Here is a 20,597-nt window from a genome sequence, read left to right as displayed (position 1 = left end):
TGTAATAATCCTCTGCCACCTGATTTTCAGGGCAGATATAGTCTATCAGTATCACCACGTGGATGTAAACTGTAGTGCATTGTCATTAGTTTTCTGGTTTTTCGGTCCAAAAGGTCCAAATCAGTTTGTGTCCAGTTAACTATGCCAGCTGTGTATCTTATAACTGGTATTGCCCAGGTATTTATGGCCTTGATTGTATTTCCACCATTCAATTTAGATTTCAAAATTTTCCTAACTCTGTTGGTGTACTCTCGTCTGACAATAGTTTTTACTTCTCCATGCTTGATGTTATCCAACTGCAGAATGCCTAGGTATTTGTAGGCTTCATTTTCTTTGCATTTAATTAGTTGGCCATTGGGCATTTCAATTCCCTCACATGCAGTGATTTTGCCCCTTTTTATGGATACAGTGGCGCATTTTTCCATGCCAAACTGCATTGAAATATCGGTGCTGAATACTCGGACTGTATTTGTCAATGATTGGATTTCTATTTCTGACTTTCCATAGAGTTTCAAATCATCCATATATAGTAAATGCGAAATTTTTTCAGCTTTTTTGGCTGTTTGGTAGCCTAATTTCATTTTTTTAAAGATTACTGATAGTGGGATCATTGCGATGATGAAGAGAAGAGGTGAAAGTGAATCACCCTGGAAAATTCCTCGCTTGATGTTAACCATTCCGTAGCTCTCATTCCCTACTGCCAACTCAGTTCTCCATTGTTTCATTGCCTTTTCAGTAAAGGATGTAATATTTTTGCTAATGCCAGTTGTTTCTAAGCATTTTATGATCCAACTATGTGGCAGTGAGTCAAATGCCTTTTTTTAATCAATCCAGACCATATTCAAGTTCGTTTTTCTGTTCTTACAATTTTCTAATATCATTTTATCAATTAGAAGCTGATCTTTTGTGCCCCTGCTCCTTCTTTTGTTGCCTTTTTGCTCTACTGGCAAGATGTTGTTTGTTTCCAAATAATCCATCATGTTATCTGCAATAATGCCTGTGAGTAATTTGAAGGTTGTTGGCAAGCATGTTATTGGTCTATAGTTTTCAGGTGTTGTTCCTTTAGTTGGATCTTTCTGAATCAAGTATGTTTTTCCAGTTGTCAACCATTCATCAATTTGGCGCTTTTGTAAAATTTCATTCAGTTGCCTGGCCAATATTGCATGTAAACTGGTCAGATATTTGAGCCAGAAACCATGTAATTGGTCCTTTCCAGGTGATGTCCAATTCTTTACCTTTTTAACTCGATTTTTGACCATCTCAGTTGTTATTTCTAATACTTGCATTTGTTTGTTGCCAATGCTTTTCTCAAAGTCATGTATCCACTTTGCTTCCTTGTTGTAGTCCTTTGCATTTTCCCACAATTCTTTCCAGAATTCAACTGTGGTCTGTTTTTCTGGTTTTTCACTTTTGGTGTCACCATTTACATTAAGACTTTGATAAAAACGCCGTTGGTCTGATCGAAATTGCTGATTTTGTTTATATTGGATGATTCGTGCCTCATATCTTTCAATTTTTCTAGCTGTTGCTGTTATCTGCTGTTTTACAATCTCTACAGCTTCATTGATGTTTCTTGTATCCAATCTATATCTCCTGATTAGCCGATCTATGATTTTGTTGTTTTTAAGCCGTTGCTCATGCATGTTCTTTAAGTTACTAGCATTTGCCCTTAATTTTTTTATTTTTTGTTCTAAACGGATTTTCCACTTTAGCTTTGATGCTTTTTCTGTTGTATGACTAGGTACTTTAATTTTAATGCCTAGTTCATTAGTGACTATTACAGCTGCACTGTACATTAACTGGTTTGTTTCCAAGATGGATCCCGGTTCAATTGTTGAAAACACTGCATTAACCATTTTCATGATAGGGGCCAAAATTTTCTTCGGCACAGTTTTTAGTGATGGTAAACGTTGCCTTTCCTCATTAAGCAGAAAATGCTCCATGATCTTATCCTTCAATTCTTTTTGTTTTTGAGTTATTATTAATTATTATTATTATTATTATTATTATTATTATTATTATTATTATTATTATTATTATTATTATTATTATTATCAACAACAGAATTGTATCACAGTGGCCAGTTGTTTCACCGGATTTGGCATTGATTACTAGTCGGGCCCCACCCAGGGGCCTAGGACGTCGTAATGTATTTTCGTAATATGCGTGCAGATCAGGGGTGGGTTTCAACCGGTTTGCGGCGGTCCCTGCGAACCGGTTGGTCGGCGAACCCGGAAGTAAGTAACTTCTGGGAACGGCGAAGGGCCGACCCGCCCACCCGCGCTCCTTACCCAGTTTTGGTGAGGTTTGTGCTTCCACGCATGCGCAGGACGCATACAGCACCTGCGCGATCCTCCAGGAGCAGCTGGAGCATCGCACAGACGCTAGTACGCATGCGTGCACCGCACGCGTGCACAAAGACGCCGCCGGCCCCATTCCAACCGAACTGGTTGGAACGGGGCGAGAAACCCATCCTGGTGCAGATCCAAGCAGTGCGGCTTTTTGCATTTGACTTGTTGTTGTTGTTGTTGTTGTTGTTGTTGTTGTTGTTATTATTATTATTATTATTATTATTATTATTATTATTATTATTAAAGCAAGTGCTCCCCCTGCACTTGTTTTCTGGAAACTGCTATATATGGAAGCTTGCAAAATAATTGAATATAAGTTTGAATGCATGAATTGTAAACAAACGACATGTTCTGTGAGCACCATGTATGTATGCTACTCGCATGTATATTGAAGAAGATTGATTGATATGGTTGATCATATAAGAGAAGGAACTCTATGGGGAATAAATTAGCAGGATTTGCTTAAATGTAGAAGGGCAAGGTAATCACCAAAAATGCCTTCTCTCTATGCAGAAATATAAAATCTGGGCTTTTAAATGGTATCATGAATGTGGCTAAGCTGTGAAGAAAAGCTGGACTTTTTACAGCATGGAAAATCATAGAAGACATGTGCAAAGAAATTATTGGAAGAACTGCAGGCATTTTATGGTATTATCAGGGGAGAACATTATGGCAGTATGGTAAGACATCCATCTGGAAGACTTCATTGAGAGAAATGTTGTAGGATAGGAGATGGAGTTGTTGTAGGATAGGAGACAGGCATGATTATATTTTTCCCTGTCATATTGAAGAGAGAGCGAGAGAGATGCATTGAATTTATATCACCTCAATATCTAAAATAATGCATTGCTTTCGAAAATAATATAAACGTTGCTTATGTGAATAATTTGGAGTTCTTTTCTATAATTCCAACAAATCAGAGTTTATAAAACTTCTTAACAAAGGACAGGGAAAAAAATTGCTTTCCATGAAAGGCAATCACTATTTATGGAACTTTGCTAATTACAGGTAGTGTCCTCCATTTACAACAATTCGCTTGGTGACCATTTGAAGTCACAATGCCACTGAAAAAATAACTTAAGAACATTTTCCACATTTATGACCATTGCAGCATTCCCATGATTTACATTGGGATGCTTGACAACTGACTCACATTTATGATGGTTGCAGTGTCCTGAGATCATCTTTTGTAACCTTCTGAGAGGTCAGAAGGTTACAAATCAATGGGGAAACCAGAACGACTGTGCTAATTTAAGAACTGCAATGATTCACTTAACAAATGTGGTGAGAATAGTCACAAAATGGAGCAAAACTCACTGAACAAATTTCTCCCTTAGTAACATAAATGTTGGGCTCAATTGAGTTCGTTAGTTGAGAACTACCTGCACTTTGCTGTAACTAACTACCTTGAGATATTTTATTACAAAGCAAGCTCCAGAAATTCCTTTAATCTGTACATTTGACAAACCTCCATTTCCATTATCTTCCACAGTTCTTTCCCCTCATCAAATTGAAAAAAATCTAGATGGCCTTCTCCACAAGTCCAGCAGCAATTGTTACTCAGATTATAACTCCTGTTCAATTTATATAGTGCTAAATGCCAATGATGAATTATTTTGGGTAGATTCCCCTTCCACCCCAAATTTGAAACTATTGCTAAAAGCATATTTCCCTCCAAATACATAAGAGAAATAATATGTATTTCTCATGTTTCTTGAAAGCCATTTTAATGTTTTCAGAGAGTTGGGTTGAGATGTACTAAATATTCAGATTGTGCTGATTTTCTAATTGTGGTATGGTTTGTTGCACAGCAAAAACAATACCTGAAACTGTCTCTGATCATCTGTATCCCAAGCCTATGGATGGTGTGCCTTGTTTTGCTAGTGACTAGAACTATACCATTTATTAGCATGATGTTTATCGGAGATTTTAATCTTCATAATAAAGTACAGCTAGGATTTTTTTATTAGAAATATTTAATGGTTTTGTGTTGTTCTTGAATCATGCTTTTAGTTTGTAAGCCATGCTGTTGTGAGCAATAACTATCTAATAAACAGCAAACTCGAATTAAAAAAAAAGTCTGAAACCATTGCTTTATTTGTAGATAGATATTTTTGGGGCCCCTTTGTTTTATTTTGCCAGTGATAAGAGCAGTCTTGTGTTTCAGTTGGCTCCGGTTGCTATTTCATTTGATGACATTCTATACTGAAAGGCCATCTAGTTCAGTATAAAGATAAAAGATGGTGAAAAGAGGGATCAAAAATCTTGAAACTGCCTATAACAGAAGCTGAGTAGCAAGACTGGTCTCCTGCCCAAAAGGATTCCAAATCCGAAGTAGATGAACAGAATGGACAGAATTTAAAGGATAGGGAATTTCCCCCCGCCCTAAGCATTTTCACATATACATTTAGTTTATAAGATGCAAAATGCATGTATGCAGATCTGCATTAGTTTTTCCTAAGATGATGCATACGTTATTCATTGATAGAAAAATACAATTGTGCTGATAGATATTCAGCCAAAGCAATACTAAGAATGGCTTTGAAACCTTTTTTCTTGGCATGATTGTGTATTGCTTGTCATGTGAATTGCTTATTTGTAGACAGTAAATAAAACAGCTGTTCTTCATCACCTATGTTGTTTTTAGAGTGACCCTTTGTGGCTTGAGCTAGACTACAGCTTTGATTTCAAATAAATGAAAATGTCACACAAATCTGTTTTGGATAATAAATGATATTAATCTGTCTGGGGAAAAAATCCTTCATTTAAGAAGTTATATGATCTGATATATTCTTAAATGTTGACTGTCCAATCATTCTAAATGTATTTAGATTAGAGAGGCTCTTTGTCAGTAGTCATACTAGCATATTGTTTCATAGATATTTCAGATTATTTTATCAAGTTGGGAACATGCACATTCTTTGCAACAAAAATATGACTCTGTCAACTTTTGTTGTAAAAAATATTGTAAAAGTTAATTGACTTCTGGCTGTGAATTGATGTTAGTGCTGTTACAACTCTTGCATCTTGTACTTTTATTTTGACAAATGAAATTTAATTCCCACCTTTCAAAATAAACTAATAACCAAACTAAACTAATAATTTTTTTTAAGGAAGGAAGGATTCTGTTCCATGGAATTTTTCACATTGCTGAGAACAGTGTTTTTCAAAGTTGGCAATTTAAGTTGTGTGCACTTCAACTCCCAGAATACCTCAGCCAAAGTGAAGTCCACAAAACTTAAAGCTGCCAACTTTGAAAAACACTGTTCTACAAGAAGTCTTTTTCTCTAGTTAAAATATATTAGTTGAAGACATGATTTCAAATGATACTAGATATCCTTGAGGTGGTGACATAGAGCACTGTGGTATGCATAATGTCATAGAAATCCCACTATCTTTAAGGAATCTTTCATTATAGTTAATAGTTGTAGATTTTCTTTTAATATTTAGATTGCATTCTAAACAAATGCAGGCCCAATTAAAACCTTTGGACCCTCCCAAGTTTGAAAGAATGCATGGTGGAATTTCCTGATTTGTACTATCATCTTTATTGCATTCCTTTTGCTGAGAGTCAAATGCATTATGTTTCATACACTTAAATCTGAACATCTAAAGCAAGAGATCTGCTAGATTACAATAGTCTGCCCAAATAATGCAGTTTATTCATTTAATTGGAATATTTAGCAGCTATCCAACTCAAAAAAGTAACTCTGGGTAGTGTCCAAAATATTTTAAAAATATCACATACCACTATGCAAACTAAATCTATTAAATAAAATCACTTTATTTCACCAACTAGAAACTGCGCTACTTGGTCCCACCTGATCTAACACAACTAATTAAAAAAAATTGCAGATACTTTATTAGGGTTCTCACATATTTTGAAATATCCTTTTCATATTATTTCTGTAACACTGCATAGCCTCTGCTGTATGACGTTGCAATGTTTTTACCAAGGTTAGTATCATAGCATACTGCATTATGAAAAAAAAAGATTTTTATGAAATACTGCTCTATGGATTTCTTTGAATGAATTCAATATGAACACACTACATAATTGCTAATTGTTATTTTTTTCAGTTAGTACAACGTATGTCTGCATTTTCTTATTTTTATTCTTTTAGATGTGTAAATTGATCTCTTCAATGTTCATATGTTCTCATATGTTCATGTCATAGTGAGCCTCCAAAGTTATCCTTAAGTGCCTTAATATAAATATTAGGTTTATATGTTTATTAACCTAATACATTTTGGATGTGAAATATCATGTTGTCTTTAGAATCACCTTGTTGAGGTTGTATTAAAGGTTGACCTCTATTGACAAGATTAAATTGAAGTCATTTTCTCTTAGACCTTAGTGTTTTGAGTGTTTTTTGTCAGCAAATAAACCTTAGTACTTTCTTCCAGGGCATTATCTCAAATGTAGTTTTGATGTGCCGGATGAGTTTGTTTTTCATGTTTTTCAACCATTTTTATTTTTTTAATTTTCCTTCTGCCATCTTTCAACTGTCACAACCAATCTGTTTCCTAGAAATCAATTGCAGATGTTCACAACATGCTGTAGAGCCAGGCTTCTTCTGCTTAAATGGGAAGCTTTCTCTAACCTCTCCCCTCAGACATCCTTTTCAGCCTTATTCTAGAAGTTTTAGTGAACCCAAGTTGTGGTCTGCCTGATAAAGACAGATTTTCACCTGAAACCCTCTCTAAAAACATATAACACATGGTCTGGTATATTAGTTTCCCTTAGTATAACTTTTCCTTTCCTACTTACATACTGTTGCCCTTTCTCACAGTAAGCGATAAGGTGTGTGTGTGAAAGAGAAAGACGGAATTAAACTGTATGGACCCTTCCTGTAAGATCTTTGTGCTATCTTTGCATTAGCTCAGGACCTATGTTCCCATTGCACTGGTTTGCTTAAAACACAAAAGGCAGATGAGTAGGTCTTCTTGGCCTGTCATTGCAATGGACCATTCAAGGCTTCTTATGTTGAGGAACAGATCCCCTTGCGATCATCAGAAGTCACAAATGCTGATCACATGACCATGAGATGCTGCAACATCATAATTGAAAGCCAGGCACTGGAGGTAGCCAGCTTATGATCACATGACCATGGGGATGCTGCAACTGACAGACGTACAAAGACCAATCATAAATCTTCAGTGCCATTATAAATGCAAATGGTTACTGAATAAGTAGTCATTAAACAAGGACTGTCTCTATAATTTGCATCTAGGAATACTTCTACTTTTGTTTCTGGAATGCTGAACTATCTGTTCTTCCTCATTACAAAATGTCTATGGACCTCCAACAGTCATCCTGTTGCTTTGATTATTGTAGCACCAGAGCAGTGATAGTACAGTAAGGGAGGAAAGAAATATCTGCATTAACATCAAGAAAGATAATGTTGGATTCAAAGATAAGAAAATTCCTGTGTGTAAACATCTGGGAAAGGAAATGAGAAGACCACCATTGATAGATCAGTCCACACAAGAGATGGACTGATGGGAAAGGCAAACTGCAGAGGAATGACCATTCAGTTCTTGTCACAACCACAGTCCAAACTGGGCATCAGTCCAACAACCCACTGCAGCCTAAACTGAAACGTTTGAAGTTAGCTTAAGAAGTAGCTGTAAGCAACTACAGCTTCTGTGAGCAACTTCTACTGTAGCCCTCTCCCCCTTTTTTCAATGGATATAAATATGTTTATCTGGAAAGGCAAAAAATAATCACATCAATGAAACAATTTTCCCACTTTTTGGATTTTTTTTTCCTGCATGGCAGTGTTAAAGTTTTGTTATTCAGTGCTGGGGCCAGCAAAAAAGTGTGATGACTTTAAAAAGTGTTTACTGCATGTCCAATCCTTCTTGTCTTGGCAATGAAGCATGTTAGAGGTTATGTCAATGTTAAAGTCTAATGGAGAGACAAATTAAGAAAGACCTCCTTTGATGCTGATTACTAACAACAGAAGATGCAAGACATTTTAGATGCTTAGATCTGGCCTTCAGGGCTGCACTGGAAACAGTGTAGGATTGGTCTACAATGCCTCTGCCAGCGAAAACAGAACTCACTGGCAAAGGGCTGCAGGAGGCCATCACAGTCAAAAATGGCACTCAAGAGCCCTCTTTCACTGGCAGAGTGCTTGGGCCACCACTGGCACACTCAACATGAGTGATGTTGAGCTGGCCATGCCCACCCCAGCCACACCCACCCCAGCCCCCCAAGGTTAAACACAGCGCTGATGCAGCCCTCAATGAAATTGAGGTTGACACCCCTGGGGTATAGCTTTTTGTTTATTCCAGGAGCTATGGCAGTTCAGGCAGGCACGGTTTGAATTCTATTTTTCAGAAGTCTCCTACTGGTCATTTGGAAGAATAAATGTTTGGCTCCTGGTTTTCCTGCCTTTCCTTTAGAATTTTAAAGCCATAAAATGAAGATGATTGAAGATTGTCTTGAAACTGGTTTGTGAAGATTGGAAGATGGAAAACAAATTTTAAGGAATGCTGCATCCGACTGTTCTTTGAGTGTGAATGATTAAAAGACAACTATGTCAGACTGCATAGGAGTAGATAAAAAACATGAATGGAAGTGTGCAGTATGCAAATATCTTGATTAAAATGGGAAAAGGAAGATCAAGAAAGTGATAATGTAGTTCTGTGTTATCTTCCTTATATAGGAAGATAACTTCCTTATATAGAGTTCTGCTTATACTAAAATGCTTGCATTGAAAGTTATACTCTGTACTTCAGCATCTACTATCTGACAAAGAAGGCTTGTTTAGAAAGCTAGACAGATTTATCATCCAGCATCAGAATATTTACAGCACAACTGCTTTAATAAAGATAAGGTGATAATGAATGAACACAGGAAGGCTTTATCTAGGAAAAATTTCTAATGGATCAATACCAAGTTGAGTGCAAGTAATATTATGCAGAACACTCCTGGAATTTGTTCCCTTTACAGCAAAATGCACTTTAGATTTCAAAGGGCTGCTATACAATAAGGATAAATCAATCAAAAGTCATCTGTGAATAAAATGAAAGAATTGGGATATGGAAACTGATTATACCAATGTATTACATCCAAAATATCGTAGTAAGATTTATCAACAGAATAAGTCTTTTGGTTCAGTGGGATGTAACAAATTTGTGGTATTAGGAATGGCATTCCATTGCCATTAGATTTCACCGCTGCTCAAATTTGAACAAAACATATATTTGAGGTATGTACCTCTATATTTGAGGTACGCGATGACTCAGTGACTAAGACGCTGAGCTTGTCGATCAGAAAAGTCAGCAGTTTGGCAGTTCAAATCTCTAGCGCCGCGTAATGGGGTGAGTTCCCGTTACTTGTCCCAGCTTCTGCCAACCTAGCAGTTTGAAAGTATGTAAAAATGCTAGTAGAAAAATAGGAACCACCATTGGTGGGAAGGTGACAGCGTTCCATGCCCCTTCGGCTGGCCACATGATCATGGAGACATCTTCGGACAGCGCTGGCTCTTTGGCTTTGAAATGGAGATGAGGACTGCCCCCATAGAGTCAGGAATGACTAGCACATATGTGTGAGGGGAACCTTTGCCTTTACCTTATAGTAATTGCTAGATTTTTTTAAAAAAATGCTGATGTTAAATATTTTAAAGAAACTTATGTTGGATAAGCTAGAGTGATTTTGGTTAGAATTAGTTCTTGAACAATTTATTTCCAGTCACACATTCTAGGGGAAATAGAGAAGGAGCTGAGTATCTCCTCACTGGTTGTGAATTGACTCTAGAAGGGAAAAGAGTTCACAGAAGTTCAAGCTTACAGTATAATCCTACATGAATCAGTGGCATGGATTGCTGACGTAGATGAACTCCTGCTGTTGAGAATATGCTGAGAGCTAACATTTCTTAGGACTGAAATATCTGTTAAGTCAACCAGTATTCACTTAGCTCCAAGGATAAGGAGCATAAGGCAACGTTCATTAAGTTGTGGGAGAGATGGGAAGAAGTGTTATAATGCAACCCTGTGGATATTAAGTGTATCCACTTCATAGTCACAGAGGTCAATTAGTTATTTCAAGTGACTTCATCCGAGCAAAGATAGATATATTTATTGGTCATGCCATACATTGACTGCACAGCTTTTTCTGAATTCAGTCTTGGAGCCTGAAGTTTGGTCCATTATAGTTGGTCTTTCTGACAATTTGTTCTTAAAGAAAGTCAGTGTGGGTGCTTGAGGAACAACTATAGATAACATTTTAGGACAGAAAGTCACAGATGTGAATGTGCTTCCCCTTTTTCCCAGTTTCTGGTTGATTTAGTTCAGATGCTCCTAGCATTTGAAAGAGACTCTGAATTCAATGAAATTGTATAGCAAAACTGCAGCATAATCTATGTAGAAGATTTTTTTAAAAGAGTGTAAGACGTTCTGTGATAAATCATATGTTCCTTTCAGAAGATTCCAGTGAGGCCTCAACAATTTTCAAAAAAGATTTAACAAACATTTGACTGAACATTAAAGGAGAATTACCAATCAGTATTGGATTAGATGACTCAAAAGTCTGATTTGGTATAGGACAGCATTCAATATTCTTAAAAAGTGCAGTGCCTGAAACTATATTCTGCCTGAAACTCTGAGTATTTATGCCATTGGATACAAAAGTATTGAGTTAGATTGATAGTATAAGTAGTTTCCTGAATTTAAAGATAGTGTAATTATCATCAAACTGTTGAATTATCATTTAGCTGCTCCCTATAATGAATTATTATGTGAAGTCTTGCAAATATGATTAAGAACAATTGTTAGGAAAAATATTCAACTGGTTGGGTGAAGAATTTGTATAGATCTTTGTTATGCAACTAAATCAGGAAACTATAGAAAATTGTATGAAGATCTTGGTTGAGTTTGGTATCCATGATTACAAAATACTTAATATAATGTTTGAGGTAAAGGTAAAACAGTACCATAACAACAAAACACATGACATATTTAACACCATATTCTCTCTTCTGTTTTTATTTCACTGTTTAAAATCCTTGGTTACCAGAGACTTCACTTGTTCCAAGAGCTTGATGTAGTCTCTGTTTGACCTAGGTCATGCTAAAAATAATCAATATTATTATCTAAATTGCTTTTTGCTTATCTGTTATTTAATGTTGGAAGAAAAATTAAATCTATCCAGTAATCTGTAAATCTTTCTCCTTTAAATGTCATAGGAACATAAAAAGAACCCTGCTAAGTCATTCTGAGAGCAGCTTAATATCATGGGGAATTCAAAAGGAATATATGTGCGCAAAACTTTCTTCCACAAGTGGTCTCCAACAGCTGGTTTCAAACATATGTTTCCTCTAAATCTACATAATTGGTAGCTATTGATATTCCTGGCTACTCTCTAAGAATTAATTCAAGCCTTCTGAAGGCCTCACACAAGCAGGACATACTGGACTTGTCAGGAATGGGAAAAAGAAGACCACGAAGGTCAGCTGGGTGTAGCAGTGGTGGCAGAGTACAGGGAAGCAGGAGTCAACAGCAGCAGAGCAGCAAAGCATAGGATTGGCAGGATGGCCAGGACAGCAGAGATGAAGAGGTAGGGGTGAGAGCATCTGAAGCATAGATGTGCACATCAGACAGAAGAAGCATTCAGTAAGAGGGCTGCCCACATAGAATGTCCACCTCTTAAGTGTGTCACTTTTACCAATAAATGGGGACTGACATAATCACTACAACTGAATATCAGAACTGCCCTCACTAAGGAAGACGGGATGAAAGGTTGGGTCAACCTTGAGCAGGTCAGGCTCAAACTGCTAACTGTGGGCAGAGTTAGCCTGCAATACTGCATTCTAACCACTGTACCACCAGGGTTTCAGAATGTAGCCGCTTGTGTGCTGCTCTCATGTAACACCATGCTCCAAGAGCTGTCTGGTGGTTAGTTTATTTCTATGTGTAATTTAAATTGGCTATAAAGTCATTTTTGGTTTTGGACCTAGTATCTTTAGGGTTGTCTGTTTGATGTAGAATCTGCTTCCTCAGTGCCTACAAACAAGTAGTGACTCCTTAGAGTCCCTCATTTATTGGTTAATGTGGCAAGATTCAAGAGGTGGACCTTCTTTGTGTTAAATAAGAGACTTATTGAACAGTCTGACCCAGAGTCAAGGATAGCCACTTCCTTTCTAGTGTTGCAGAACATTCTCATTTAAGATTATATTGGTTAAGTGTGGTGCTTTGAATATATGTAGATAATTATGTTGTGTCATTGAAGTTAAATTATGATTACTACCAAATTGTTTTAGAGTGCTAATAATAATGATATCTAGCTCAAACTGTGTGTTTTTTGGGATTATCTATAACGGAAATGGTAAAAAATGTCAACCAACCAGCCCACCTATCAAACGGACAAATGTATACATACCTTTCAGGTTCAGTGATGATTTACTTCTACGTAATAATTTATGAAATTGTTCTTCTGTCCTTGTTGTACATGAAATTGGACATTGTGGTAGCCATTGGTTTTATTTAAGTGCATTAATAATGCAGTTTATAGATTTATCATCACTGGTTTTCTATTTCAGTATGAATATTTCAATGCTGTTCTCATTAATGAACGAGATGAAGATGGAAACTTCTTAGAACTGGGAAAGGAATTCATCCTTGAACCAAATGACCATTTCAATAATTTGCCTGTGAATGTCACTTTGAGTGATGTCCAAGTGCCAACAAATATGTACAATAAAGGTAAGGAAAATGTTTTCTATTATATCATTTAGCAATGTCAACCTTTTTGGCTACCGTGTTTCCCCAAAAATACAACCTGTCCTGAAACTAAAGCCTTGCCACATTTTTCGTGTGGGCAAAAATATAAGCCCACCCTCGAAAATAAACCCCCTGGACAACCTCCCCTCCGGCCAGGCAGAGCACCGCTCACTGACATAGCGGTATCCTGAAGGCACCAAGCCGCAGGAGCCGAGAGGGGGAGGGAGAGAAAGGCGCTCACATTGTTTGCTGCCTTCGGGATACCGCTAGGTTGGGGAGTGGCAATCTGCCTGGCCGGAGGGGGGAGTTGCCGGGTGGGTGTTCCCTTGCAAACTGGCTCCCGAAGAGCCAGGCACAGCCTCGGGGGTGAAGCAGCCATGAGGTGACCAAGTTCACGAGCAACCGCCCGGAAAACCCCCTTTCCAGCTGGGCAGAGCACCATTCACAAGACAGGGTCTTATTTTCTTTTCACCCTCAAAATAAGCCTTATTTTCGGGGAGTTCTTATCATTTTTGAGGTGCAGGAGGTGGCCAGCGTGGTCACCTCATAGCTGCTGCTGTATTGCAATATTTTTGAGGAGGGCTTATTTTCAGGGGAGCGCTTATTTGAGCGCATGCACTCAAAAGCCCTATTGGGCTTATTATCGGGGAGGGCTTATTTTAGGAAAAACAGGGTAGTACAGGAGACAACAAAGCCTTTTGTATTACATTTGCCTCTCCAGTATTCAAGCTTTGTTTATTCCGCCATTGCACTGAAGCAGTCCTGTTTCTCAATTGTAACAAATTGTTGAAATTCAGTTGTATGTGTTTGTGTGTTATGTGTGTGAATAATTTCTCCTCTGCTTCGCAACCACTCTCATCTAAATCACTGGGGCTGTCATGGTTCCATTTGGGCTGTATTTGGGCCAACCTGTATACATTTGCAATTTTATAACTGCTTCTTCATCCAAGAAAGTAGCCTGATGTCATTGTGGGAGTTTAACCAAAGCCATAAAGAAAAAGAAAAGCATCTAGGGAAGCAATGCATTAAAATGAAACATCTCTGTAAAACATTCAAAACGAAGTAATATATTTTATAACAATCCACATAAAAACGTATTTCTTCCAATCCTGCTATAAATGAAAAAAAAAATCCATGTAATGTTTTAAGTGGACAATTTGGGGGAATTATCCCATCAGCTCATAGAAAATAACTACCAATGGAATACTACACTTTCTGCATTTAAAAAAATAATTACTGTCCTTCAATCTCTTTACACTCTATTGAGTTTTTAGAGTGTTCAGAAAATTATTTTACCTGTGTTGCCAGAATTTCATCATTTTTCTTTGATAAATGGTAAATATTTTTAGGGATATACAGTGTATTTTATTTATTTATTACCGCAAAATTGTACTTTCAGCTTTCATATCAAAATATGCTGAAGAAAGATATGGAGCAATCTGGACTAATTCTTAGTAATCATATTGGGTTATGCTCATTGACACAGTATAACACGGCAAATTATATATCAATGACATCTGAAAAGGACCTTTTTTACTTATGCTCTTTTTGGCAGCACAAACATACTGCTTTTTGTCAGCAAATGTAGCTGCTTTTTCACTGTCCTTTTCCTTCATGTCATGAATTCTTTAACCTGAATATAAAACCCACCTTGGAATTGAAGTTTGTAAGAAATAATAAACCATATGTGTTTCTATAAGCCAGGTACACATCTTACTTAATTTATTTTCAACGTACTTCTGAAATTAGTAGGATGCTGGCAAACCTTTTCAGCACCAAGTGCTGAAACGGGAGTGTGCGCGCATGCCAGAAACCCGAAGAGCAGCCATCCGGTGCACATGCATGCGCCGGGAAGATGATCTTCCAGTTTCCAGCAGGTGCAGGCACACCAGCCATCTGGTCTTCCAGTTTCTGGTGCACGTGTGTGAAGATCAGCTGGCTGGTGTGCATGCACATGCCGGAAACCGGAAGATCATCTTCCCGGCATGCATATGTGCACCAGGGAGCTGCTCTTCCGATTTTTGGCACCTCCGCACATGTGAATACCAGCTGGCCGGTGCGCTGGAACCTGGAATAGCAATGGGCGATGGTTTGCATGCCCGGAGAGATGGCTCTGTGTGTTACTTACGGCACGCATGCCATAGGTTTTCCATCACGGGTCTATTCCATCATTGGGGAGAACTTTTCACTCAGTATGAGCCTCAGTTGCACCTATTTACTCTATTGGATAAAAGTAATGAAACAGCACCGGCAACAAAACCCAAACATATTTGCATTTCATGAATGCAATGAATGCCATGACTTAAACTTTTCTTCTTTCACAGGTATCTTTTAGATATGGTAAATTGGAAAGTTGATTTACAAATACATAGAATCCTGAATCTTAAAAACCTGTTACTATATGTCCTTGGGTTATGTGTTACTGAATAGGTCTGCAAAATACTTCTCAATGTTGGTATAGTAAACATTTCTGGAATACAGATGACGGATGGGAAAGGGAATTGTGTATTCTTTATTTTAAGACACAATTCTGATGTCACTGTGTTGAAAAACTAATTGCTGGCTTTGTTTAGCTTTATATTATAGGTGGGATTGGGATTTTAGGTTTCTTCTGTTGGTGTATGAGAATGGAAATGTACTAACATTTTTGAAAAATGTAGAATTTATTTTCTTGGTTTCCTGTATTCCTGGTCTGCTCTTTTTGTTGTTATTTCTGTTTTACTTTCATAAAAACTCGCAATTTTATACAGTGGAAATATCACGTATATATCTCCTTAAATTTTATATTGTATTTTTTTAAATCTCAAATTAAATGATCAGTTGTTATTCTTGCATGAGAGAGCTATCAAAAATCAGACAACAAAATTCTTAACCTGAGACAATTGCTAATGTTAGTATACAGAGTTGTGATTTGAATGAGTCGAAAATAGGAATGATAGATAGGATGTGAAATATTTAAATTGTTGGATTTGGAAATCTCATCAGATGATTTTGGACAGATGCTGTCTTCTAAGACAAAAAGTTATAAAGCAAAATTGAAGGAAGAAATTATATTACACACACACACACACACACACACACACACACACACACACACAAACCCATAAACTTCTCTCTGAATGTCTGAAGAACTTTTGAATGAATGAAGAATTGTGTCTTCACATACTTGCATTCAAACCCTTTTGCTCTGATTCATCTTCTCATTAGTTTGCATTATTTTAATTTTCAGCCATTATTTGTTTCAGTTCTATACTGCTTCATACATTAATAGGAACTGATTCAAGGTAATGTTAACTTTATAAATTGATACTTAAACAGAAAGAAGAATGCAAATATATGATCGGTGGAAAGTATTTCTTAAATGTAAATATAAGCAAATTAAGTTTTAAAATTATAGTATAATTTTACTAACAATACATTAAAATTATAATGATAAATTTTATTAATTAATTATAAATTAACATAATAAAGGTACCCATAGAATACTATAGTTCTGTAAATTATTTTAATAGTGACAGATATGTCAAATAATCCAAAGAATATCCAGGTTTTTTCTATCAATCTCACCAAGTAACACCATTCTTATTGCTAAAAATTCAAGGAATAGAACTAGATAAAGTCATGCAGAATATTCTATGGAGCTATATATATATAAAATCACAACCCCTGCTATGCCCCAATTATGGGAGGAATCTAACTGCTTCCATTCTCTGTCCATCGGCTCGTCACAAGAGACCATCCAGACAGAAAGCCCAATATTTTACTGTTCCCTTTGTTACATTTGTGTAGTATTTGTGCTGATAAATACAAATTTATTTATATTTGTATAAATATATACATACATACATACATACATACATACATACATACATACATACATATATATATATATACACACATACATACGTATACATATATATGTATATATATAAATATATACAAATATAAATAAATTTATTTATTTATCAGTACAAATACTACATACATACATACACACACACACACACACACATATATGTATGTGTGTGTATGTATGTATATGTGTGTATATATATATATATATATATATATATATATATATATATATATATATATACACACACACACACACACACACACACACACACACACAACCATGTCAGTAGATTGTTCTATTCGCAAATAATTGTTTACTGATCTAATTTCTCATTTCCATTTAGAAAATGCTCAGAAAGATTTATTTACTCACTCCTGATTGATACAACCAAAGAAAAAAATAGTATTGTTAACATCACCCAATCTTTTCTGTGATGTTCCATCACAGAAAAAATGCTTGGTTCTTCTCTCGCTCATATCTCTAGGTTTCATTTGGTAGTACTCATGGACAAGTATGATGAACTACAATTATCAGTTGCAAACATAAATACAGGAAGCATGACCTGAGTTCAGAGATGAGTATGGGAATAAATTACTTTACACAATGAATAATTAAAATATCCATTGTAAATAATGTCACTATGTCATTATGTGCTATACAAATCTGACAAATGAATAAATAACATCATAAATATTAGTAACCAATATAAAATAATAAAATATTCATTATAACAATATACTGTAAATAACAAAACATTCACAGTAAACAGACATCTATAATGAGATTACAATAAACTCATAGTTACTAGTCTATACTCATATGTGATCTCAACTAATGATCCAGTTCAGAATAAGCTATTTATATATTAAATGACCCTCAATGATTAAAGGTACTTTGGAATTACTCAGTCTTGTGCTTTCTAGAAAATTCCTAGGTGCCAACCTGTATACATCAAAGATTGCATTGAAGTCTACTGGAAAGCAGATATGCCAGCTTTCATACAGTTTAATCATTTCATGATCACAGCCAAATAATACAGTGATAAAAAGAAAAATGTGCCTAACAGGTCTAACAAAGAATTAAATCCAGGCCGAAAGTGAAAAAGAAATATATGTTAAATGCAGTAAATCAGGAGTCTAGATAGTTCTCTCTACAAGAATCTGAACTACTAGTGGTCAAAGCAAATTGGCAGTAGATAAGTCAGCAGAATTCAAGTTTGAAAAACAGACAAGTGAGCTGATTACACATTATTATTGAATCCTAATTATTTATTTATTAAATAAATAAATGATTTTATCTTAATAGACTAGATAGAATAATAGAAATGGAAGGGACCTTGCACGTCTTCTAGTACAACTCCCTGCTAGAAACTCTAAACCATTTCAAATCAATGGCTGTCCAATCTTGTCTTAAAAACTTCTAGCGTTGGAGCACCCACAATTTCTGGAGTCAAGTTGTTCCTCTGATTAATTACAAATAAACCACTGTTAGGAAATTTCTCCTTTGTTCTGAATTGTTTCTTTCCTTATTAGTTTCCCTTTCATTCCTTTTTGTCCTGCCTTGAGGTGCTTTGGAGAATAGGTTGATCCCTCTTTTTTGTGACAGCTCCCTAGATATTGGAATATTGCTATTATGTCACCCCACAGTCTTTCTTTTCATTAAACCATTCTTTATATGTTTTAGCATCCAGACCACTTATCTTTGTTGCTTTTCTCTGCACTCTAGAGTTTCAATATCTTTTTTATATCATGATGATTAAAACTGGATTCATATTCCAAGAGTGGTCTTACCAAGACCTGATATAGTGTCCTGCTGCAATAATCAACATTTTCGTATATGTAGTAGTTGATGAGTTAGAGATTAAACATTGAATGATTGGCAGTGAGTAAAATGACTGAAATCTTGCAAATCAACTTTGCAGGACTACAGCTTATAATTTGTAAGAGTTCAAAAAAATATAGAGCAATATGTATAAGAAAGAAGGTATTTTAGATACTTTTAGAGATTATGGGAGCACAACCTGGGATGGGTTCTGCCTGGCTTTACTGCTGGTTAATTTGCGTGCGCGCTTCCCACATGCATGTGCACATGCACAGTTCAATTAAAATTGTTCTGCGCATACACAGCACTAAAAAACAAGATGGCAGTGGCAAAAACGGGAACTGGTTCAGGCCTGAGTTGCTACCGGTTCCAGCGACCCAGGCTGCCATACCACTACTGGTTCTGCCAAACCGGTCGAACCGGTAGGAACCCACCACTGAGTACAACCTTTTTACCTATTAATCATTCCAGGTTCAAAATGGCTAATTATTATTTATATGATCAATCCAAATTGGCAGCAGAGTCATTGTACAAAACAAGAATATTTCTCACACTCCCCCTTTAGAATTTTGGCTTAACAGAAGCCAAACTATCTCAGAGTAAATAAAGAATATCTCTAAATCCGAAATAGAAAGATGGAATTCCATCCCCTCATATTATTCTTTTATGTTATATACACTTAAGTAATTGGCTTTTGAAAAAGGATAGTTTGTTAAAAAAAACAGGAGAATTTTTCTTCCAGTTTAGATCTCTGTGGAATTTGTATCTCTAGTTTGAACAATTTGTTTGCTTCTACCAGTGCAAGGGTCATGCTGGAAGAAATTGGAGTTAAAATGTCTCCTGATCTCTTCAGCCCAGTGAAAGTAAGAGAAGACTGTGTGGGAAGGTCATTCCATTATGAGGTTTCTACTGGCTTACTTTGTCTTAAGAGCTGAGTTGCTAAAAATTGATGAATGCATGCTGTATTCAAAGCTCTGATTGCTTTGGAGAAGAAATTATTCGGAGTGTATGAGCCTTGTCGAAAATATATTGAAACGTGATGAACCACAGCCACTTCAGATAAAACAGGTTGGGTTATTTTTTTTAACCATTTAAAAAGAGCAGTGAATATCGTTCAGCTGTCATTCCAGCAGTTTCTTCCAAGTGACTGTCAAGCTAAAATTATCATTTTTTCTTGAATATTATAACCAGATCCTTTTTCATCTTTCAAATGCTATACTCTGATTATAAAACACAATTGGCAGTTAGACAGAAATTGCTTCCTCCAAGGCACTAAAATATGAAAATAAAATCTTAGCAGTCAATTACAGAGTATAATTTGTTGGCTTTCATGCTTGATAATCCTTCAGGATACTGAAAATTCATATATTGCTGGATAGACAATTTGGGAAGGGGAGGGAGTAACAATCCACCACTGTAAATGTGTCTTAATCTGTGAAACACTAAAATGTCATTAAGTAGTATACTGATTATTTGTTACTTGGGATTGCTTGCTGTTTACTTGCACTTTCTGTAAAAGTATTACCTGTATTGAAGTATTTCATTACTGCACGTAAAGTTTGTTATTAAGAAGGAACAACCTCTTTGAAATTCAAGGGGATAAAATCTACTATCATGTGGCATGCAAAATAATAAGGATTTGGGGTGCAATCAATATTGCTTCAGTAGTGAGAAGCTCTGAAGCTACATTTTCAGCAACCATAAAGGGCTGGGATGTGGAAAGAGGCAAGGGTGAGTGAAGATAGAATGGAATGGATTGGAAATCTTCCAGTTTTGCAGTTGACTGCTTCTGGCAAACTTGTATTAGAGGCAATTTGTAGCAGTTTACGGAACTAGAAGCT

At 36.2% G+C, this 20,597-nt stretch overlaps 1 protein-coding gene across 2 annotated transcripts in view; it reads left to right on the top strand.

The window, feature by feature from the left end:
• Positions 1–20,597, top strand: part of CACNA2D3 (calcium voltage-gated channel auxiliary subunit alpha2delta 3) — a 573,108-nt gene that overhangs the window by 247,148 nt on the left and 305,363 nt on the right. For both annotated transcript variants that reach the window (XM_087709045.1, XM_087709046.1), the window contains exon 5: positions 12,899–13,061. In XM_087709045.1, coding sequence (XP_087565171.1) covers positions 12,899–13,061 — 163 coding nt within the window. The remainder of the gene's footprint in view (positions 1–12,898; positions 13,062–20,597) is intronic.

This window comes from Thamnophis sirtalis, unplaced genomic scaffold (genome assembly GCF_051295495.1).
Source record: "Thamnophis sirtalis isolate CommonGarterSnake01/CBP01778 unplaced genomic scaffold, rThaSir2_p1.2 scaffold_3, whole genome shotgun sequence".
In the NCBI taxonomy this organism is placed as follows: Eukaryota; Metazoa; Chordata; class Lepidosauria; order Squamata; family Natricidae; genus Thamnophis; species Thamnophis sirtalis.
The sequence above is the reverse complement of the archived record's forward strand: the minus strand, read 5'-3'. Positions and strand labels throughout refer to the sequence as shown.